Raw genomic sequence first — 20,569 nt, 5'->3', positions numbered from 1 at the left:
TAGCCAGACCCCAACCTGGCCTCCCTGAGCCAGGCTCTGGCCTGAGCACCACCTGGCTTAGACATCTTCTCAAGGGCTCACCCACAGATTTCCTGCTGAATCTGCCTGCCTAGGCCACCCTTCTGGTACTTCCCTTGACATGCCTAGGCCAGCCCCCACCGCCTGGTATCCCCTCCTGGGGCCAGGTTTGGGCCTGTGGTCCACACACCACACCTTACCTGCCTGCCCAATTCCTGGGCACTCCCCACTCTGCCCATGCCTTGAGTGTCTACATTAAACAGGCCTCCAACGCAAAAACAAAAACAAAAAACCTCCAAAATCCCCTGTAATTTGGTTACTGTCTCCACCACACTACGATACCACCCCCTCTCATTGTTACCATGATCTACTTCTCATCAAATCAAATGATCTAAGGCCATCCTCATTCTCCTTCATCTTTCTGCAGGAATTGGCTGACTTGAAAACTGGCTCTGACCCTAAAAATTTCTCCTTCCCCAGCTACAGAGGCAGCACACTCTCCTAGGTCTACTCTTATTTCTCCAACTCAGAGAGGTGGCAGAAAGTCAAATCACAGTGTCCAAGAGGGTGTGGTGTCATCCCAGGTGGAGCTGACAGCCAAGGGTCCGAAAGTATGCAGATGAGGGGAGTTAGTGGCAGAAGTCTCTAGCTTTCATTATTTTGTTTTTAAATTGAGGTTGGAGTGAGAGGAGAGGAAAAGGATGCTGGCCAGTGGCCCACCCTTCAGTGAGAGAGGGGCCTGAGATAGGCCAGGTAACAAGTTGGGTCCCTGGTCAAGTGCACTGAGATTCAGGGTAGTATTTCGACCCCAGGAGGGAAGTGGAGTGAGAACCAGGAACTGGGGCAGAACCCACTCCTACAGAGCAGGCAATCCAGGGATTACGCTGCAGTTTGGTGGGTGTGTAGAGGTGCAGGACTCTTAGCTTTGACAAATCAGATAATGAGCCAAGATGTTTCAGATACTCCCCTACTAGCTGCCCCCACACTTTTCCTTCAACCTCCTTCGTGGGTGAGGGTGGAATTTCTACTATCACGCTCATCTTTCCAAGGTTGAGTCAGGCACTGGAGAGGACTGAGGGTGCAGATTACTGGTCAGTGCCAGTAAGCATGTTGGACTATATGAGTCTCCTATGCCTAATTCTGGGTTGTTCATGTCCTTCTTTTACTTTGCTTCATGCTCCTCTTCAGAAAGCTCGCCTCTCCCCTATCCTGAGCCTTCAGGACTCACCTGGGATCTAGTCTGACTGTTTTTTTTAAGCAGCTCTTACTTCCACTTGGATGTCCCACTATCATTAGTTCACACTCATCATGCTTTTTGGCACTATCATTTTCCCTTTTTTCCTAGACACAGAGATATGTCATCATCTTGAGCTTGTTCTCGCCTTATCTTTTTCTTCACTTGACTCATCATGGAATTCTGATCTACTGAAATAGAAACCTAACTGGTCTCTTCTCCCAAAACTTTCTCTAGTCAAATGCATTATATATATTATGCCCTGAGCATCTGGAAAGCTGACCAGAAAAGGTTAAAGATTAAAAAATACATATGGGAGGGTAAAAATCACATGAAAATCCTACTAGCTGCAAAACCAAGCACCATTATTTATCCAGACCGACAGTCCAGGATATAGAAGCAGCAATGATGTCCAGCCAAAAGAGCGAAAAACTGAATGGAAAGATTGTTTAATTGAGCCATGAAATGAAGAGATTTTGGAGATTATGTAATTCAAACTCTTCCTTACGCAGTATAGGAAGCCAAGGCAGACTAGATAATGAAGAGGAAGGCTTTTCAATGACAGGAGTCTTCCAGCGGCATATCTATACATTAGAACCAAGAGACTGTCTGGACAAACATCACAGGTTAGGTCTGCAGGCAGGACAGTCATGATTACCCTTTCAGGGCCACAGACTACATTCCAAATCCTGGCTAACTCTTGGGCTCAAGGGATCATAGCTGGAGAAGTGTGAACTTATTACACCTTCTGCTAACACAAATATTAAAAGATAGATACATATGTATATATATTCATGAATACATGTATATGTCATTTGCGGCAAGATTTTTTTTATATGAAAGATAGATGTTTATGGTATTATTATTATGGCCGATGATTCAAGCTATAGCAACTGTATTTCTGATTAGAATAATGAAAAAAAACTATAGCTTGAGAATGTATTGAATTAGAAAAGGGACTAGAACACGTCTTACAATCAGATGATCTCTTAGTAGTGCCTCTTGTGAGTGCCTGGGGGGAAGAGTTCCACACTGAATTTCTTGTAACCCGCCTGCTGATTGGCTGCTGCACCTTTCAGATGGTCCAGAAGGGCTCCTCTGAGATGCCAAATGCCGCTGAAAAGGTGCTTGTCCATACCTCACTGCTTGTGTGATTCTTTGAAGCTGGCAGTGGTTAAACTGAGCAGAAACACAAGCTGTGAATCTAAAGGTAATTATTCACAAAGGAGAAAAAAATCCGGTGAAACCAACAGCCTTGATAATCCTCAGGCCCTCACTCCTCTCTCAGCTTCTTATCAGAGACCTGTCCTTCCCAGTTCAAAGTCTATTCTCTCCAGGAAGTTGCTCAAGGTCCCTCCCCCGCAGAATCCTGTGGTTTGTTCCTTAGCAGAATATAGCACTTCTCATGATCCGTCTTGTATTTTTGTGACTTTGGCATGCATCTGTCTCCTTCATGAGGCCATGAAGCCTTGAGAAGAAGGTATGTTTTATGCATTTTCAATACTATCCTTTGTACTACATAGATGCTTAATAGAAGATAATTGACTCAGAGTTGGGGTGGACAGGAAGGGTGGAATAAAACTGATTAGAAAAGGTGAGCAATTTTAATAGGTGGGAGGACCCTTACTAAAGGGGCTTCTAAAGGGCTGATGGGAAGGCACTCCACCCCAGAAAGGCATCAGCCTGGACACTACGCTCATCAGTGGGGAAACTGCAGTTTAATGCCACTGATCAACAATTAGGGGTGTAGGCTGTACATGGAAGAGTGAGTTATCCTCTAAGAACTTGGAAATAAGCTCTATGAAAGTTAACCTGGTGGGGAACAGAGTGCTTCCTCAGCTCTGGTAGAGATATTCAATTGGCAAAACTCCCTAATTTAATCAACAATAGTAATCTGAAGAAAGACTGCTTCAACTCAAGGGAGTGGCTAGATTAGAAAAGCAGGACTCAGAGGAAAAAATATTGCAAGGTGCATTTAGTATTGTACACTGGAAAGAAAAGCTAAATTTAGACTTTGTAAACATCCTGAAAGTTGAGAGATTTCTTCCGTAGCAAGGCAGAGATAAGTTAGCCAGCTCCCTTAAAACCCAACTGAAATATCCTTTAGCGATCTATTACTGTCTGGGGGAATCATTCTAGACCAATGGTTTTCAAAATGTGGTTCCCAGATCAAAGATCAGAATCACTATTACCTGAGAGTTTGCTAGAAATGCAAATTCTCAGGGCCTATCTTAGACCTACCGAATCAGAAATTTTCAAGGGGGTGGAGGGTTGACAACAAATCTGTTTTAATAAGGGGTTTTTAACCTTTAGCAGGTATCAAAATTGCCTGGAGAGCTTAAAAAATACAGACTGCTGGGCATGGCCTCCAGTGTTTGGAAATGCAGACTCCAGGCCCCACTCCATTCGTCTAGATCAGTGCTTCTCAAAGTTTAACGTGAGTGGGAATAATCTGGGAATCTCGTAAAATTATAGCTTCTGATTCGGTAGGTCTGAGGTGGGGCCTAAGAGCCTGCATTTCTAACAAGGGGATGCTAATGCCAGTTCACAGCCTGTACTTTGATTAGCAAGACCCTGGGACAGAGATTCGCAAACTTGTCTGCACAGTAGTATCATCTGCGCAGCTTCAAAAACTTCCGATGCCTGGGCCCTACTCTGAAGATTGTAATTAAATCGGTCTGGGGTGTGGCCTGGGTTTTGGAATTCTAAAAGATCTCCAATGGTTCCAATGTGCAAGCGTTGCTGGCCTTGGATTTCCTTGCTGTTGCAGGTAACCAGAAAGTAAACTCTAGGTCCTCTTGGTCAATCAAGAAGCAGAGGTCACTTGTTGCTATCCTTCCTGCATCACCATTCTCCTTAGATCCGATGATTCAGCGTTGATTGGATTAGGATGGTAATGCTTGACATGCTGTTTTTTCACTGGTTGGGCAGGTATGGAGTAGGAAGGCCTAACGTTGGCACAATTATCTAAGGTATATTCCAAAGGGAGGGGGCCTTACAGATTTAGGCCTTCAGAAGGGAAGTCCTGTGTGGACCCCCCTCTCTTCTCACCTTCTTCTCCTCAGTATGCCCCTGCTCTAGTCTCCTTGCACAGCCTCTTCTTTCAGGTTTCCTAGGTCTTGTGTTCCCTCTTTAAATTCCTCCCCTTCCCCTATAGACAGACCTCCAATGGGAGGTACTGCCACTTAAGGGGTGGTTCAGAAATTTGCGGAGGCTTTTCTTCTCTTCTGGCTCTCACAACAATTAGAGTTATCCTTAGACATTTAATGGGCAGGACTCAGATTGCTAGACGTTCAGCAGCTGTGCAGGGCACTCCCACACAACGAGGGACATTACTGCATGTCCGATAACTTTGAATGACTTGCCACTCATATGAATAGTTGAAAATCCATTGTAATTAGGCTCTAACTTTATTTTTAAGTATAAATGCAAGGCAATGTATGCATACACTAAATTTGCTAGGAACGCTACCATGAATATCATGGAATGATTATACCTTGTTTTGTTTCAAAATTTGCCAAAAATTATTTTGGAAAATCATGCAGGTCTGTTCCTGGTATTTGAATCACCATCGTAACATCCCCATATCATGCTGCATTTGCAGCTGTTATATTCAAAGTGATTTATAGTGAGAAGGATGCATCGGAGTACCTCATTGTGTCTTCCTGCCTGCCCAAATATTTACATATATAAATATATAGTATTTCATAATAAATCACCTTCCTTCTACAATTCCTTTATATCTCTTTAGACATCTTATGAATTTTTAAATTGTGTGTCTAGCTAAAATACATTATTTATAAGTTGTAGTTCAGCATCACAAAGGGGACATAAAATATTTCTTACGAAAAGAGTGTTGGGACTGATGGGGTAGGTGGTAAGGGAGGCATCTAAGGAAGTTAGGTGGGATCTGGCTCAAAAATCTGAGAAGACAGGATACTACTCCTAATTCTGAGCTGAAGCTCAGTTATTACCCACCCTTAAAAAAGGGATATTTTCCAGAAGACAGATAATTTGTCTTACAGGAGGTAAGCATGTTTCTCCTACCACTTTCTGTTTGGCCCTGTTCTTTATAAAATTGCACTAGCATTACCATCCTAAAGATCATTTTTCTCTTTCCTGAACCTGGTCCCACCTTCCAGGAAACGGTTCTGCATTAGCCATTTAGGATGGCTCCAAGTAAATTCTTTGTAATCCAGAGATCTCTCCCAGATGGACACAGCCATGCTCTAATGCTTTACTCTGCCTTAATTATTTAGTGTCCCCTCCTAGTTGCGGGCCATTACTTTAGACTTTCCGTCTCATTTTATTTCTATTTTCACCAAGTAACTTTCGGATAAATTAAGAGCCCTATCATATTTGATAGCAGGACAAAAGGTGTCCAGATCGGCAGTGAACATGCCAAAATCTTTTTCAAGTTAAAGACGAGTTGGGTAAAAATTAAAGACACCAGAAAGGATGAATACACTGTTTCTAATAACTCTATGCAACATTGGTAAATCCTCACAGTCGCTATGGGGAGACTGTCAAATACTCCTGGGCGTTGCCACCTTGTTTAGGGCACAAAATTTCCTTTCATATCTCCATCCCTATACAAGGTTTTGAAGTCCCACACTGATCAGGGGGTGCGACTAAACTCAGGCCCCATAAGAGCCTGCCAAGCCCTCACCGCATTCGCCTCGCGTGTCCGGCGTTCTCCGCCCCGCGGGCCGCGCCCGTGCGGCCCCGCGTCTCCGGCGGCGCGCAGCCTCCTCCCCGCTCGCAGCCCGGCTCCGCCTCCGGCTTCCGCTCCTCCCACCCGCGGAGGCCGGAGCCCGGCTCCAGCTTCCTGTTGCCCAGAGCCGGGCGGCCCCGCGTGACCGCCAGCTGCCTCAGGCCCGGGTGGCTCCGGGGAGGGTCGAGCGCCGCCCGCCGCTGGCCCTGGCCCCGGGTCGGCAGCCGGGGCCGGTGGGAAGGGCCCGGCGCGGCCAGGTGGTAACCCCGTGACTCGGCGCCGCGGTCCCTGCTGGCCGCTGCGGGAGCGGGCGCGGTGCGTGAGAGGGAAATGGGAAGGACGAGGGAAAGGGAAGGGGAGGGCGCGGGGACAAAACTCAGAAGAGGGAGGAAGAGACCAAGTGAGAATGGGTCGCTCTTCCCTGCTCTTCGTGCTCCTTGGAAGGAGAGCGTAGCTGCCGCGAGCAGACGGTGCTGTGCGCACTGTTTGTAGTAACAGAACCCGGGCTGTGCTTAAGAGGGTAGACTATCATATAGCCAGCTTAAATGTGTGGTGGATGTTAATGTGTTAACAAATACGGCAAGGTCTCCAAGACATACTAAGTGCAGAATAGTGTCTAAAGTGTGATCCTCTTTGTATAAAGAAGAAAAGGTGGGGGGCTGTTGGGGGAGAGACGTATAGACCTATACATACATTTGTATATGCATAGGTGTCTGAAACTCTTCGTATAAATCCTAGCGTTGGTTATCCCTGGAGAATGGAGCCAGTGATGAGGATTTTTAGTTTTCATGTGTAGAGATTTTTACTTTTTATATGTAGGTCAGCCGAGTCTCCACAAACATCAGGGTGCAAAAAATATGTAACTGTATTTTTACACTAACTTCAATTTTGTTGTGAGACTTCTTTTTAAAATCTTGAGTCAGTTCTGAAATTCCCCATTCCTTTCACCAGGGACTTACATAGCGCAAAGACACTGGGCACACAGGCCATCATTCTTGATGCCACTTGCCTGCACTGATGTCCAGTGAAATATGCATTGTCCTTTCCGGTTCTGGATTTTGCCAGTCCCTTCAAGTCTTCTTGAAAGTGTTCTACGTTCCTGGCCATAAGCTCTTGCCTATTAAGGATTAAGTGATTGACTTAACATACTTATTCCTAAAACACTGAAATGTAAATAGGAGATAAGCATTTGTTCAAATCAGAGAGTACATACATTCCTAATGATGTAAATTCAAGCATTCTCTTAGGCTGGGCTTCTTAATTTGCAGTTAATGGAGATTCTAGAAGATCCATGGATGGACTCCCTCAAAATTGAGTGCAAAATAGTATATGCTCATGTTTTTCTGTGGAAAAGTGCCATAGCTTTCACCAGATTCTCAAAAGCTTCTGAATCCCACTGACTGGCATTGTAGCAACAGTGGTGAACAAGGCTAAAGGGCCTTGGTCCTCAGGAACTTATAGTCTGGTGGGATGAAAGACAGACGGACAGGCAACTACACACGGGATGTGTTCTGTGAGAGAGGGGGTACAGTGTTGTGTGAATGTAGAAGTACCAGACTTGGGGCTGGGTGTCAGCTGAGGCTCCTTGGAGGAACTGACTATTAAACTGAGGCCTTGAGAGTGAGAGGAAGGTAGAATTTGTCCTAGTACAGGAGGGGTTGGGGGAAAGGGGTGGTCTTGGTAGAAGGAAGAGTGTTCCAGGTATCTGCCTGTGCAAAAGCTGAGAGTCAAGAGATACTTTGGAAATTCGTAAGCTAAAAAGAGTTTGTATGGTTCAAGCTTAAAGTTAGATGGGAGCAGCAGTAAGAGATGAGGCTGGGAGATCAGAAGCCAGGTTCCGTGTGTGATGCTGGGCAGACAGAGGTGAACAAAACAAAGGAGCCCTGACCCTCGGGGAGTTTTATTTTAGCAAGGAGAAACAGTGAACAAGTAGGAAAATAAGCTAACTAGATAAAATTTTTTACCATGATAAGATAAACAAGGTGATGTTGTAAACGGTAGCTGGGGTATGTATTGGGAGCTCATTCAGGCAGATCTACATAGCGTATGCCACATGGATTGGAGGGTTGCAGCAAAGGTGGTCGCAGGCAAAATGGAGAGAGCTGGGTAGATTTCAGAGACGTTGAGGGAGAAGAATCATGAGGATTTCGTAGTTTACTGGATAATAATAAAGACAACAAATAACAATAGCTTCCATTTATTGAAAGCTTACTAAGTACCAGGTACTACCCTGAGTGCTTAATATATTTTTTTTCTTGTTTATTCCTGTAGCAACTCTGTGAGGTAGGTGTTTATTTCAATTTTGTAGGAAACTGCAGCACAGAGAATTTAAGTAACTAGCCCAAAGTCCCATCAGGATTCAAACTCAAGCCTGTTTTACTCCAAACCCCTGTAAGCAGAGGGGGCAGTGAGGGGGGAGTGGAATTGGGGAAGAGGTAGAAAAATGATAGATTTGGGATCTATGGAATTTGGGGTACCTTTGAGTTATCCAAGTGGCGATGTCCAACAGGGGAATGGATAAATGAGTATGAAGCTCAGATGAGATCAAGGGCAAGGAAGAAATTTGTGAGTTGTCAGCATAGAAGTGTTATCTGGAGCAACAGAGTGGGTGAAACCATCCTGAGAAAGTATATAGAAGGGTTAGAAAATAACTCTTAAGGAGGATCAACCTTCACGGAATGGCAGAGAAGGAACCCCCAAGAAGGTGTGGTCAGAGTTGTAAGAAGAATACTAAGACAGTAGCCCCACAGAAGCCAAAGGTAGAGAGTTTCCATGAGAGAATGGTCACAGTGTCATAGTCTACTTGAGAGATGAAGTAAGATAAGGACCAAGATACATCTATTCTTGTAGTAACAAGAATTCCGTTAGTTACCCAAGAGGACAGGCTTGCAGGAATAGTGGGGACAGAATCCCATTTAGTTGGTTGAAGGGTGAGTAGGAGGCAAGGAATTTGAGGTGGTGAGTATAGACAGCTTGATCAAAATGTTTGTTTCTCTGGAGCTAAGAATCGAGAGTCCAGATTACAGGTATGGCCCCTGTGCTGAGTTGGGGTCATACTGATACCCGTTCATGAGAAGACATACTCCTTTCCTCCAAGCCCTTGCTTTCCTTTCTTTTTTTTTTTTTTTTTTTTTAATTTCCCTGCTCTTAAGCTTTTCCTTACCTTTTCCCTATTCCTCTTCCTTAGTATACTCCCTATAGAATACTCCCCGGGTAAGTCCTTGGAATGAACCCAGCCCTAGAAGAACAAATATTGGTTGTTCTCTGCTTGCAGGTCACCGGCATTACCAGGAGGGCTACAGGAAAGATGTAGTCCCAGTACACATGCACTCCCAACACAGCCAGTTGCTCATCACCTGATTTTCTCTCCTTCTAGGCATACACTGGTTGGGATCTAGCCATGGAGCAACTCCAAGGGTGTGTGTCTACCTGCCGGGACATTCTTTCCTTAGAGAACCAGTGCCTGGCTGCACTTCCTGACCTGAAGACCCTGAAGACATCACATGGGCGTGTGTCTGCCCACTCAGACATCCTCTCCCTGGAGAACCGGTGCCTGGTCACACTTCCTGACCTGAAGATCCTGAAGACACCACATGGGTTTGTGTCTGCCCATTCAGACATCCTCTCCCTGGAGAACTGGTGCCTGGCCACACTTTCTGACCCGAAGACCCTGAAGACACCACATGGGCATGTGTCTGCCCACTCAGACATCCTCTCCCTGGAGAACCGGTGCCTGGCCACAGTTCCTGACCTGAAGACACCACATGGGCATGTATCTGCCCACTCAGACATCCTCTCCCTGGAGAACCGGTGCCTGGCCGCACTCCCTGTGTCTGCCAGCCCCTTTCTCCGGTGTCTCCAGGTATCTCACCTGGTACAAACTGATCTGTGTAGCCTGAACACCAGCAACCACCTGCGCTCTGAGCCTCCAGCCTCGAGGGCTCAGTGCCTCTCTGAGGAACAGGGCCTCCTGACCTGCCCCAGGGCTTTGAAATCCGTCTCTGCTCCAGAGAAAGCTCAGGAAGCAGCTTTGGTAAGATCGCCCATGGCACTTGTCTTCACTTCAGCCACGTCTGTTAGAGGCGCTAGGTGCTGGCTTTCGGTGTCTGTGTACCTTCTCTCCTCAGAGCCTCTTCCCAAGGTGCCCTTTACCTGAAGGCTGTCTTCATCAGCATTGTTACTCTTATTGCATATCCAGTTCAGATGTTCTGGACAGAGAGCAAAAACAGGTTTTGTTTTTAGAACACCTCTCCTCGGGAGGAGAGCCAGCCTGATATTGCTGTAGCAGAGTCAGCCTGGTGCTTTTGAGATCTTACAAGGCATGAGATGCAGCCACTACACCCTGGGTGTGCACATGCTGACACATGTCCACTTGTACACATCTGTCCAAGCATGTTTAGTATACAGGTCAGGATCGCTAGACAAACACACATTCCTTCTGTAGGACTGAGGGAAAGGCAAATCTGAGCCCTCTACTATCTCTGCCAATTATAAGCCATTCAAACTTGGGTGAGACTCTTAACCTTTGGAAGCTTTAATTTCCTCACTTTTAAGATGAGGTCTGTGAAAATCTACCTCCCAGGGTCATTGTCAGGATTACAACTACCGCCATCTTACATTTATTTAGGGCTTTGCAATTTGCAAAGAGTCGTACACACATGATCCCATTTAATCTTCTAAGTGCCCCATCAGGTAGGTGCCAGGGGATGAGGAGGCTGAGGCTCATAGAGGGTAAGCTCGCTGTTGCTGGGGGATTGATCTGGGTCTTGGCCCTTGTTCTTCTGAGTCCAGAATACCTTAATAGCATCTCAGGAGGTGTGTTGTGAGGGGCCCCAGGCTCCTGGGCTGTGATGTCAATAAGGGGATGAGAGTGGGGAGATCACGAAGCCCCTGAGCAGAGGCTCAGACGTTGATGTGGGAGAGGGTGTGTGTGTGAAGTGAGGGAGCACTCCGCCAGGCAGGACAGGTCAGTGCTGGGGCGTGAGGGAGTGGAGCTTCGGTGCTGGAAGATAGATGTGGACTCTTCCTGGGCTTGGGAGCTGCTTTCAGCTTTCTCTCTCTGTTTAGGGGGCTGTGGGTACGTGCTGGGATTAATAGCTGCTGCTATCCCCAGGGTCATTGGTCTTCCAAAGAGAAAAAGCCAGAAGAGAAGGAATGGGCAGAAGCTCAAATGCCTTTTTATAGTCTAAGCTTGGGAGAGGAGGAGGTGATGGAGGAGCTGGCCCTGAAGCTCACCCCTGGGAACTCCGAATCTTGTCCTGAGACTACTGACCAGGCCCTTTGGGAAAAGAAGGTAAAAGTTCCATATCTGGGGAGAGGTCGATGGTGGTGGAGGGGAGGGCTGGGGGAAGGTGGGAGGAGTGGTCACCAAAGGCTGAGCCAGATCCCCGCCACAGATGGAGGGGAAGGAGCTCTTATTTCTCAGGTCCTCACTCCCTATTCTACCCTCTCAGCCAGACAAACATCTTCCTGAATCTGGGTTCATTCTCTCTGTCTCTGACTTTGTAAGTTGGCCTGAGTGGATGCTTAAGTTGGTCCTTATTAACTCTTTCCTCCTTTCTTCCCTCCTTCCCAATTCCCAGATGGTTCTAATGAGCTTCCTGTGTTCTACTCTGGCATCAAATGTAAACATGAAAGATGCAGTTAACTCTACCCAGATTTTCCTCCTTGAAGTTTGCAGTGAACTTGCCCCCTTGGAGCCTGAGTTTATCCTCAAGGTATTGCGGCGTGAAGCTGGGGATGGGAGTGGGAGGCTAGGAGGTGGGGAATGTGGTTACGGTGTGTGAGGGGGATGGTGACCAGCTTTATACTGGGGTGGAGGGACCTTTGCTGAGGAAGGTAGTAGGATCTCTGGGTGAGTCTGAGGCCTCGTCCCTGGGTCCTCTGAGGAGTGCAGGAAGATGGGATTGGGAAAGAGTATGCTAGGGTTTGTTTATTTAGTAAGTACCCAGGCTAAGTACACAATGCTAGGCCTTGGGGGTTATACCAACAGATATAATGAAACTTGGATCTGGTTCTTAAGAAGCCTATGGTATTGTTAGGGAAGCAAAAGTAATCCCAAATATTATAGAAATGCAAATAGAGGAGTAGTAGTGAATGTTTCAGAAGTAGAGAAAATAGGAGGGAGGAAATGTTTTCCATGAGGCTTTGGAAGATGGCAGGGTAATCCAGCAGTTTGAACCCTAGGTAAGTTTTTGATAGATGTTGATGGTGGGAGGTCTTCCAAAGAGTGAAGGGCCTGGTTGAATTAGGAGGTGATAATAGACTTAGGAGAAGACATGCTGCAAAGGTGAATAAGGGCTAGATTGCGGTGGATGTAGAATGCCAAGCCAAGAGGCTGGACTTCTATTTTACAGACAATATGGCAGCTCAGGAGAGGCTTTATGCAGGCAGATTAGATAAACAAGTTAGTTTAGGGCACCATGCTGTGAAGAAGTGGCTGAGATGCCAACCCTCCCTACCCTGTGCCCTAGGCATCTCTGTACGCCAGGCAGCAGCTGAATGTCCGGGATATGGCCAACAAAGTCTTGGCCATTGCTGCCTTCTTGCCAGTCTGCCGCCCCCACCTGCGACGATATTTCTGTGCCATCGTCCAGCTGCCTTCTGATTGGATCCAGGTGGCCGAGTTCTACCAGGTATGGCACTCAGTTCTCTGAGCTTTGACCCTCACTTCGTTCTCTCTCCTTTGCTCACTGCGCCCCTAGGGAAAATTCTCAGACACTGCGGCCTCTCCTCAGCTGTCCTCAACCCTGGTGCCCAGACAGGACAGCTTTTCCCACTACTGGGCTGGGTTTCCCAACAGGGAGAATATGACTGAGAAGGGCTGGACTGAGTCTGAGAAAAACTGGTGTTATTCTGGACCTCATGTTTACCGTGAAGAGAGCAAAAATTTTGCCAACAGGCTTAACTCCACAGAGATGGTCACTGCAGAGCTGGGGCTTGGGTGCTCCCTATTCTGTGCTGTCACTTTACCCCATGAAGTGTTCTCATTCTGTTTTGGAGGGTCTCACTCCTGGTGGCTTCTCTCTCTGACAGAGCGTGGCTAGCAGAGGGGAGGACAAGCTGGTGCCCCTGCCTGCCTGCCTGCGTGCTGCAATGACGGACAAATTTGTCCAGTTTGATGAGTACCAGCTGGCTAAGTACAACCCTCGGAAGCACCGGGCCAAGCGACAGCCTCGCCGGCCGCCCCGCCCTCCAGTCAGTCCCTGCCTCAGCCCTGGTCATTCACAGCCTAGGCCCCCTTTCCCTGGAAAGTAGGGGGATGAGGGAATATGCTGACCCCCCAGGGAGTCCACATTAAGCACCTGACATGTTTCTATCACCAGAAACAGAAGGAGTCAGAGAAATGCACAGGAGCCGGGGAGAGCCCAGGGGGCAGAGAGGGCAGGGCAGGCTTTCCTTTTGGTAGAGGTGGGCCTTCCGGGCTGTTGGGATGGGTCTCTCCAGGTGTCCCTTTTGGAAATGGCTTCTCCTGTCCCTACAGAAGGAGAGTTCATTCTCTAAGATGAAGCAATATTGGCCAAAGTTCATTCGGCCTCTTTACCGTGATCAGCTTATGGTGAGTGCCTTGTTCTGGGGTTCCAAATGTGCAAGTCCAGTCTTTTCTCAACTTGGATTTAGAAATGGAATGCCATTTGGTTCAGAAACAGTAACAGTGGGTGTAGCCAGTCTCCTCCCTGGGGACATCGCAGCTGTGATGGTGGGTTTTGAGCACGCTGGGAAAGGCTCCTTTTATTTCCACTTGGCTCTCCGTAGTGTCATACTTTACTGACCGGTGGCACGTCCAGCTGGGTAAGTGAGTTAAAAACATTCTGAAATATCTACCTTCCATAGGAAGTTTTAAAAACAAACCAAACTTTTTTTTTTTTTAACTTTACTAACAAATAAGGCACTGCACTTAGTGGTTAAGAGTGTGGAATCTGGATTCAGACTACCTGGTTTGAATCCCACCGCCACCACCACCACTTGCTGGCTATGCAACCTTGGCTAAATGACTTACCCTCTCCTGCCTCACTTTCCTCACATATAAAATGGGGATAATAGCAGTACCAACTTCATTGGGGTTTTTGTGAGGATTAAATCACTTACTGTATTTAAAGTATTTCTAACAATACCTGGCACTGAATAAGTCACCATCATCATCTTTAAAATCAATTATTAGGAAAATATATATTAATAACACAAAAAAACCCACATCCTCTGTTGGTCCAGTCATCTTTTCTCTTCATCCTATTAATACATCCCAAACTTAGCTCTTCTGCCATAGAAGATTCTGGAATCCAGCTTCTTTCAGTTTAACTCCTCGCAGACTACATCGTGCTGATGCCTCCATTTACCTGTTCCACGTCTCAGTGATGTAAATAAGAGCTGCTTCTCCTGCTCCCTCCTGAGAACAAGGTGTTCTCAGTTTATTCTGTCCTCATCTTGTTTTTTCACAAGCCAGTCATCCCCTGTTAACCATTCAACCTTGTGGAAACGAAACACAGTGACCCCAAAGATCCACTCTGTTTTGCTTGCCACGGGAGCTCTTGTTGTTGGAGAGTTTTGTCCCCTATTCCTAGTCTTAGACCAGATCTACTTTGGAGAAAGAAATTACCTCAGAGGTAGAGGATGGTCTTGGTTTTTGTTTTCTGAAGAAAGTGACCATGTCCCTTGAATTGAATGGCCCCTTTGGGACTTGGGGATATTTCTACAGTTTGAGGAGGCCTACAGTGCAGTGTCAGTGGAAAAGAAGGAGCCAAGGTTCACCCTGAAGAAGCTGGTACAGCGACTGCACATCCACGAGCCTGCGCAGCACGTCCAAGCCCTGCTGGGCTGCAGGTGAGAAGCTGCACCCTGGGCACACACTCCATCTGGGTAGCCCCAACTCTTCAACACCTCTGGCCCCAATCCCTGCAGTTGGACCCCAGCAACATTAATTTGGGCCAACATAGCCTTGAACGTGATTGGCTGGCTTTGACTGACTCACTTTTCCTTTTCTGAGTTGTTTTCAGCCGGCTTGGAAATGATAAGTTTTTCCCCCTCTGTCCCAGATACCCCTCCAACCTACAGGCCTTTTCTCGAAGTCGCCTTCCTGGGCCCTGGGATTCCAGCAGAGCTGGGAAGCGGATGAAGCTTGCCCGGCCACTGACCTGGGAGCGGGAGCTGAGCTTGCGGGGGAGCAAAGCTTCCGTCTGGGAGGAACTCATAGGTAGAGTAACCTTGGCCGTCATGCTCCCTTCCTCTCTTCCCTGTTCATGCCTCTACATTTGGAACTCTGACTAGAGGACTTCCAGGGCATGGTGGAGTTATTCTCCTGCCTGGTAGTTCCATCACTGAAAGTGATTGGATTTATAAGGTCTGCCATTGACCCCACCAAAGTGGGTGGTGGCTCCTGCTTTGAGTAGCATTGGCATCATAGGTGGGTAATTCCAGACATGGTTGAGTGAGCTCCAGGCCTTTATCAACACATGACAAAAGTGGTGCCTTCTCTCCGATTTCACTTGTGTCAGTGTCTGTGTAACCCATCCAAACAAGGTAGGACTGGTCCATGGCCTCTTGGAATCGCCACCAAAACCCATTTTTAGGACATAAATATTGTAAGTAATTTGCCCACACTGATAAAGAGAAGTAGTTCAAATGGGGAGGACCAGATCACTTTCAATCTTCTCCTTATTTTTGTGCTAGTTTATTTTTAACTCTAGAAGGCTCTTTCTATTCTAGTTTTTCTTCTACTTCCTCTTTCATCTTTGAAAATTTAAAATCAACTTCTCTCTGTTGAAAAATACCTGTCTATAGGCCTTCTGACGGCTTGAGTTTTGTAGACTTCACATTTTGGAGCTTCAGAAGCCCAAGTTGGCTTTTATGTCTCTGTGAGTTGCCATTTATAGATTGTCCTCAGGGCAGCCCGAATTGCTCAGCTGCTTATCAGTCCTCTCACTTTGTGGTTGTCACTGGTGGCGTGTGTATCAGAATCACATGGGAACTAAAACACACACGCGCACACACATACACACACATGCTTGACAACCTCTTCCTGAGTGTTTGATACAACTTTGGGTAGAGCAGTATTACGGGGTCTGCATGGCAGCCAGTATGCTGATGATTCTGGTGTGCATCATCTGCATTTCCTCTCTCTGCCCCTGAAAATCAGAACTGTGCTGTTTATCTTGGTTGACACAAATGCCCATAGTCTAATCCAGTGGCCTCCAGAGTTTTTTGATCATATATTGCAGAAACAATTTTTGGGATACACCAGAATATATGTATATGTATTTTTAAAACTTTTATACATGTACTAATAAATTATGTACTTTAGGAAATACATAAAATGCAGTTATATAAATATGGTATGAAAATAGAAATAAATATATGTAAATATAAGTATCAGATAAAATGTAATAGCTATACAGACCCCTCTTTGGAAACCACAGGCTCATTAATAACTCATTAATGAATTTTTTAGAATGAAATCAGTGAATTTCTCAATCCATGGGATAAATATTCATTTTATTGTTTAATAGCATAAATATGATATTGAACTTAATTTATTATCAGAATGCTCTAGAAAACCTTTCATACAGGGTGGGGGAGGGTAGAGCTCAGTGGTAGAGCATATGCTTAGCATGCATGAGAGCCTGGGTTCAATCCCCAGTACTTCCATTAAAAAAAATAAATAAATTATAAAATATTAAGAAAACCCTCCATACATAGCAACAAGTGAGCAAAGCTTACGAATTGACCAAGGATGCAATAGTTCCGGTGTTGTCACACATCACTTACGCTATATACACAACCTAATTGTTCTACACAGCCTGCAAATCAGAGTTATGACTAGAGAACCCCAGGACTTCCAGAAAGCTGAAAGCTTCTGGCTGTAATTCAAATAAGACTTACCTTAAAAAAGGTACCACCACTCTCCTAATAAAAGCTGCTGATGGTGATGGCTAGTGCCTGGGATGTGGGTGGGGGACCAATAGGCCTGGTCTCTAAATGTGTCTGAATGCATCTCTGGGGGTACCCAGGAAAAATATCACAACTCCTATTTATGTTTACCTTTATCTCAAAGAAAGAATTTTTCCAGTATTTGCTATACAGATAGAACTCTAGCCACTGAGTCCATGTTCTGTGGTTCAATGTCACATATTATAGTTGAGGTTCATTGAGGAAGCGTGGGAGATCCACAGCACAATGGCATTGGTGGTGCCCCCTCACTCTGCTTTCTGTACAGTGTGACTTATTGCAACTTATCTTTGAATTGTAAATAGATTTAGAATTATTATTCAGTATTAACCAAACTAACCCTCTAAAACTGACATAAGCCTTAAAAAGTTTCTTGAGAAACTATGACTTGAAGGGAATACTCATATCACAGGGAGAAGTGAAAAATAAAAAAGAGACAAAAGTGAAATTCTGATTCAGTGCAAGTCTTTTTCATTTATCTTTAAATAAAAATAGTGACTGTTGGATCAGCTCTTATAGGACATTGGCCAAAACACTTAAGAATTATCAATAAGACTATTTGAAATACGGAGTTACGTTCACCTTTACCTTATTAACTAACAAATATTAACTAATGATTGTACTACATATATGTAATTTGTAACTAAGATTGTACTAGGAAATATCTCCAAAAATTCTGGAAGTCATTACTCTAGAGAATTGTATTTTGCCAGTTGAGCCCAATCTCAGGGCTGGTGCCAACAGACAAAGTGATAACCTAAGTTGTTTGTTGATATAGCCAATCCCATAAACAGTGTAGATTTTGCTCCAAGCTCAGGCAACCCGGTTTATCTCTTTCCAGACCTTTAAAACATTTTGAGTAGGAAAGATCACCGGTTAGTACCTCCTTTCCTCCAACCTGACTATTCTGCATGGCCTCTGAGCTTCTTGCTCCGCTCTCTGACCTCTCTCACTCATCCTTTGTTTGCCTTTCTCACCCTGTGCCCGACCTTCCACAGACAGTGGGAAGCTTCCCTTCATGGCCATGCTCCGAAATCTGTGCAACCTGCTGCGGGTTGGAATCAGCACGCACCACCACGAGCTCGTGCTCCAGAGACTCCAGCATGCCGTATGTGTGAGGGGCGGGGAGCCAGGCTTCTCCTGGTGGCTGGGGAAGGTCACAGCCACCAAGTTATTTCCTTGTGGGCTGTAAACAGGTGTGGAGGTACAGATAGGTCTGGGGTTCATCATCCCTTTGAGGAATTAGAATGTTAGAACTTTCCTTTTGATTTTCTGAGATAATTTCTGTGACTACTAACTTCAGAGGGAGTCTAATATAAAAGGAGCAGGGGACCTTCTGTTACTTCCTCTCCTTTCTTTTTCACCTCCTCTCATATTCTCACATGACATCTTTCTTTCTTTTTTTTTTAATTGAAGTATAGTCAGTTTACAGTGTTGTGTCCATTTCTGATGTACAGCGTAATGTTTCAGTCATACACAGACATACATATATTCATTTTCATATTCTTTTTCATTAAAGGTTACTGCAAGATATTGAATATAGTTTCCTGTACTATACAGAAGAAACTTGTTGTATATGTATTTTATATATATAGTAGTTAGTATCTGCAAATCTCAGGCTCCCAGTTTATCCTTTCCCACCCCCTTTCTCCTCTGGTAACCATAAGTTTGTATTCTATGTCTGTGAGTCTGTTTCTGTTTTGTAAATAAGTTCATTTGTGTCTTTTTTTTTTTTAGATTTCATATATGAGTGATATCATATGATATTTTTCTTTTTCTTTCTGACTTACTTCACTTAGAATGGTGATCTCCAGGTTCATCCATGTTGCTGCAAGTGGCATTATTTTATTCCTCTTAATGGCTTAGTAGTATTCCATTGTATAAATATACCACAACTTCTTTATCCAGCCATCTGTCAATGAACATTTAGGTTGTCTCCATGCATGATGTCTTTCTTTATTCTTCTCCACCTTTCTCTAATATCCATTTCGTTCTTCCTCACCTTCCCACTAGTTTAGCAGAGTGGTTATCTCACCTTCCTTGTACCTGAAGCCCTTGATGCACCCCGTACTCCCTGATTCTCTGCTCATGACCCTGCTCTTTCTTTGCAGAAGTCAGTGATTCACAGTCGGCAGTTTCCATTCAGATTCCTTAATGCTCATGATTCCATCAATGCCCTTGAGGCTCAACTTGAAAAAAAAGGTATTATCTCTCTTCTTCCAACTCCTGTCTGTCTTTCATGTCTGAGAATAGATGAGACAGCAGCCCTGGTATTTTTCAGCCTCTTGCCTTCCAGTCTCAGGGTGTGGGGCGGGCAGAGGTCAGACGCTGGCCAGCTCCCAGGGTCAGGACTCAGGACAGGTACTGATGGGAGGACAAGATGAGGAAATAGAAGCTGCCTGACTCAGATACTTCCCTGTCACCACACAGCATTGCCATTTCCTTCCAACACAAAACTGGTAAGGCAGATATTAATTAAAAACGCAAGATATGGCAAGAAGTACTATTCCTGGCAGTCTTGCAAACCAAGTCGTCGGGAACTTCGGGCAGCCATGATGATGCCTGTGGTATACGATCAGCTCAAGCGGGCGAAGCTGAGACTACACAAGGCCAGGTTTGTGTGTGAGTGTGTGCTAGCTGGGAGCAGAAGGTGGGCAACAAGAGGCACCCAGAAAGAGCCTGGGAGTCATCTGGGAACCCCAGCTTTTATTCTGTAAGCTCGTGCTTGTTAGTCATCCCAGTGGCTGAGACTTGCCTGGGTCAGGTTGCTTGCACAGCGAACCTTGTCTTTGACATTGTCCAAGGGAGAACTGTGAAACAGAACCTGTGTTTGGGCCTCCACCTTGTTATCTATTCTTGTTTCACTGGTTTCCGTGTATTCTGCCCGCCTGTGTGGCATTTCCCTTTCTCTTAGTGCATGAGAGTGCCTCTCTGCTTCTGCTCTGGTTCCCACTTTTCTTTCATTTTCTTCTCTGTGATATCTGTTTGTTTTTCTTTTTGTTTCTCTCCCTCTGTGTGTTTTCTGACCCATTGACTTTCCTTTTTCTTTTGATGCATATAAAGATAGTTATCATCAAACGGACTCAAAGTCATCATAAAACCTGTTCTGTAAGCTTGGTGAAGTCCCAGCACTCTGCCTTTTAGGTGTTTCCACAGTATCTTCATTCATTTTCATTTAAGACAAATGCAGGGTTCATCTGACCTTCTAGTAGGCTCAGTGGCCAGAACTTGCCAGAATCAGTGAAATAGTGGCTGAACACAGGCCATTAAAGAATTAAGCCGAGGGTGAAGTCCAAACGGTATGTCTTTGCTGGCCACATGTGGCTATTGAGCACTTGAAACGTGGCTAATGGGAACTGAGATGTGCTGAATTTCGAGGACAGTGTGAAAAAGGATGTAAAATATCTCATTCATAATTTTTTGTATTAACATATTGAAATGAAAATATTTTTATATATAAAGTTAAGTTAAATGTAATATTAAATTATTGTCTAGGGGGAGGGTATAGCTCAGTGGTAGAGTGTGTGCTTAGCATGCATGAGGTCCTGAAGATATTTTTAAAAACAAATGCCAAATAATATGATACATTTTATTTTACCCTGCTGTACTTTACATATGTCTCTTAAAACAGACATTTTCTCATATAATCAGAATGCCATTAA

The 20,569-nt window shown here is 45.2% G+C and overlaps 1 protein-coding gene across 5 annotated transcripts in view; it reads left to right on the top strand.

Annotated features, from left to right (window-relative positions):
- The first annotated feature begins 6,092 nt into the window (after positions 1-6,092).
- TEP1 (telomerase associated protein 1) overlaps positions 6,093-20,569 on the top strand; it is a 68,751-nt gene continuing 54,274 nt past the window's right edge. For all 5 annotated transcript variants that reach the window (XM_064485775.1, XM_010990229.3, XM_031453380.2 and 2 more), the window contains exons 1-12: positions 6,093-6,281; positions 9,343-9,999; positions 11,080-11,259; positions 11,549-11,683; positions 12,440-12,601; positions 13,002-13,163; positions 13,450-13,524; positions 14,662-14,786; positions 14,999-15,156; positions 17,906-18,015; positions 19,019-19,109; positions 19,338-19,521. In XM_064485775.1, coding sequence (XP_064341845.1) covers positions 9,367-9,999; positions 11,080-11,259; positions 11,549-11,683; positions 12,440-12,601; positions 13,002-13,163; positions 13,450-13,524; positions 14,662-14,786; positions 14,999-15,156; positions 17,906-18,015; positions 19,019-19,109; positions 19,338-19,521 — 2,015 coding nt within the window. In that variant the 5' untranslated portion in view covers positions 6,093-6,281; positions 9,343-9,366. The remainder of the gene's footprint in view (positions 6,282-9,342; positions 10,000-11,079; positions 11,260-11,548; positions 11,684-12,439; positions 12,602-13,001; positions 13,164-13,449; positions 13,525-14,661; positions 14,787-14,998; positions 15,157-17,905; positions 18,016-19,018; positions 19,110-19,337; positions 19,522-20,569) is intronic.

The sequence above is a fragment of the Camelus dromedarius genome, chromosome 5, assembly GCF_036321535.1.
Source record: "Camelus dromedarius isolate mCamDro1 chromosome 5, mCamDro1.pat, whole genome shotgun sequence".
In the NCBI taxonomy this organism is placed as follows: domain Eukaryota; kingdom Metazoa; phylum Chordata; class Mammalia; order Artiodactyla; family Camelidae; genus Camelus; species Camelus dromedarius.
Note: the sequence above shows the minus strand (reverse complement) of the source record. Positions and strands in the feature narration are given on the sequence as shown.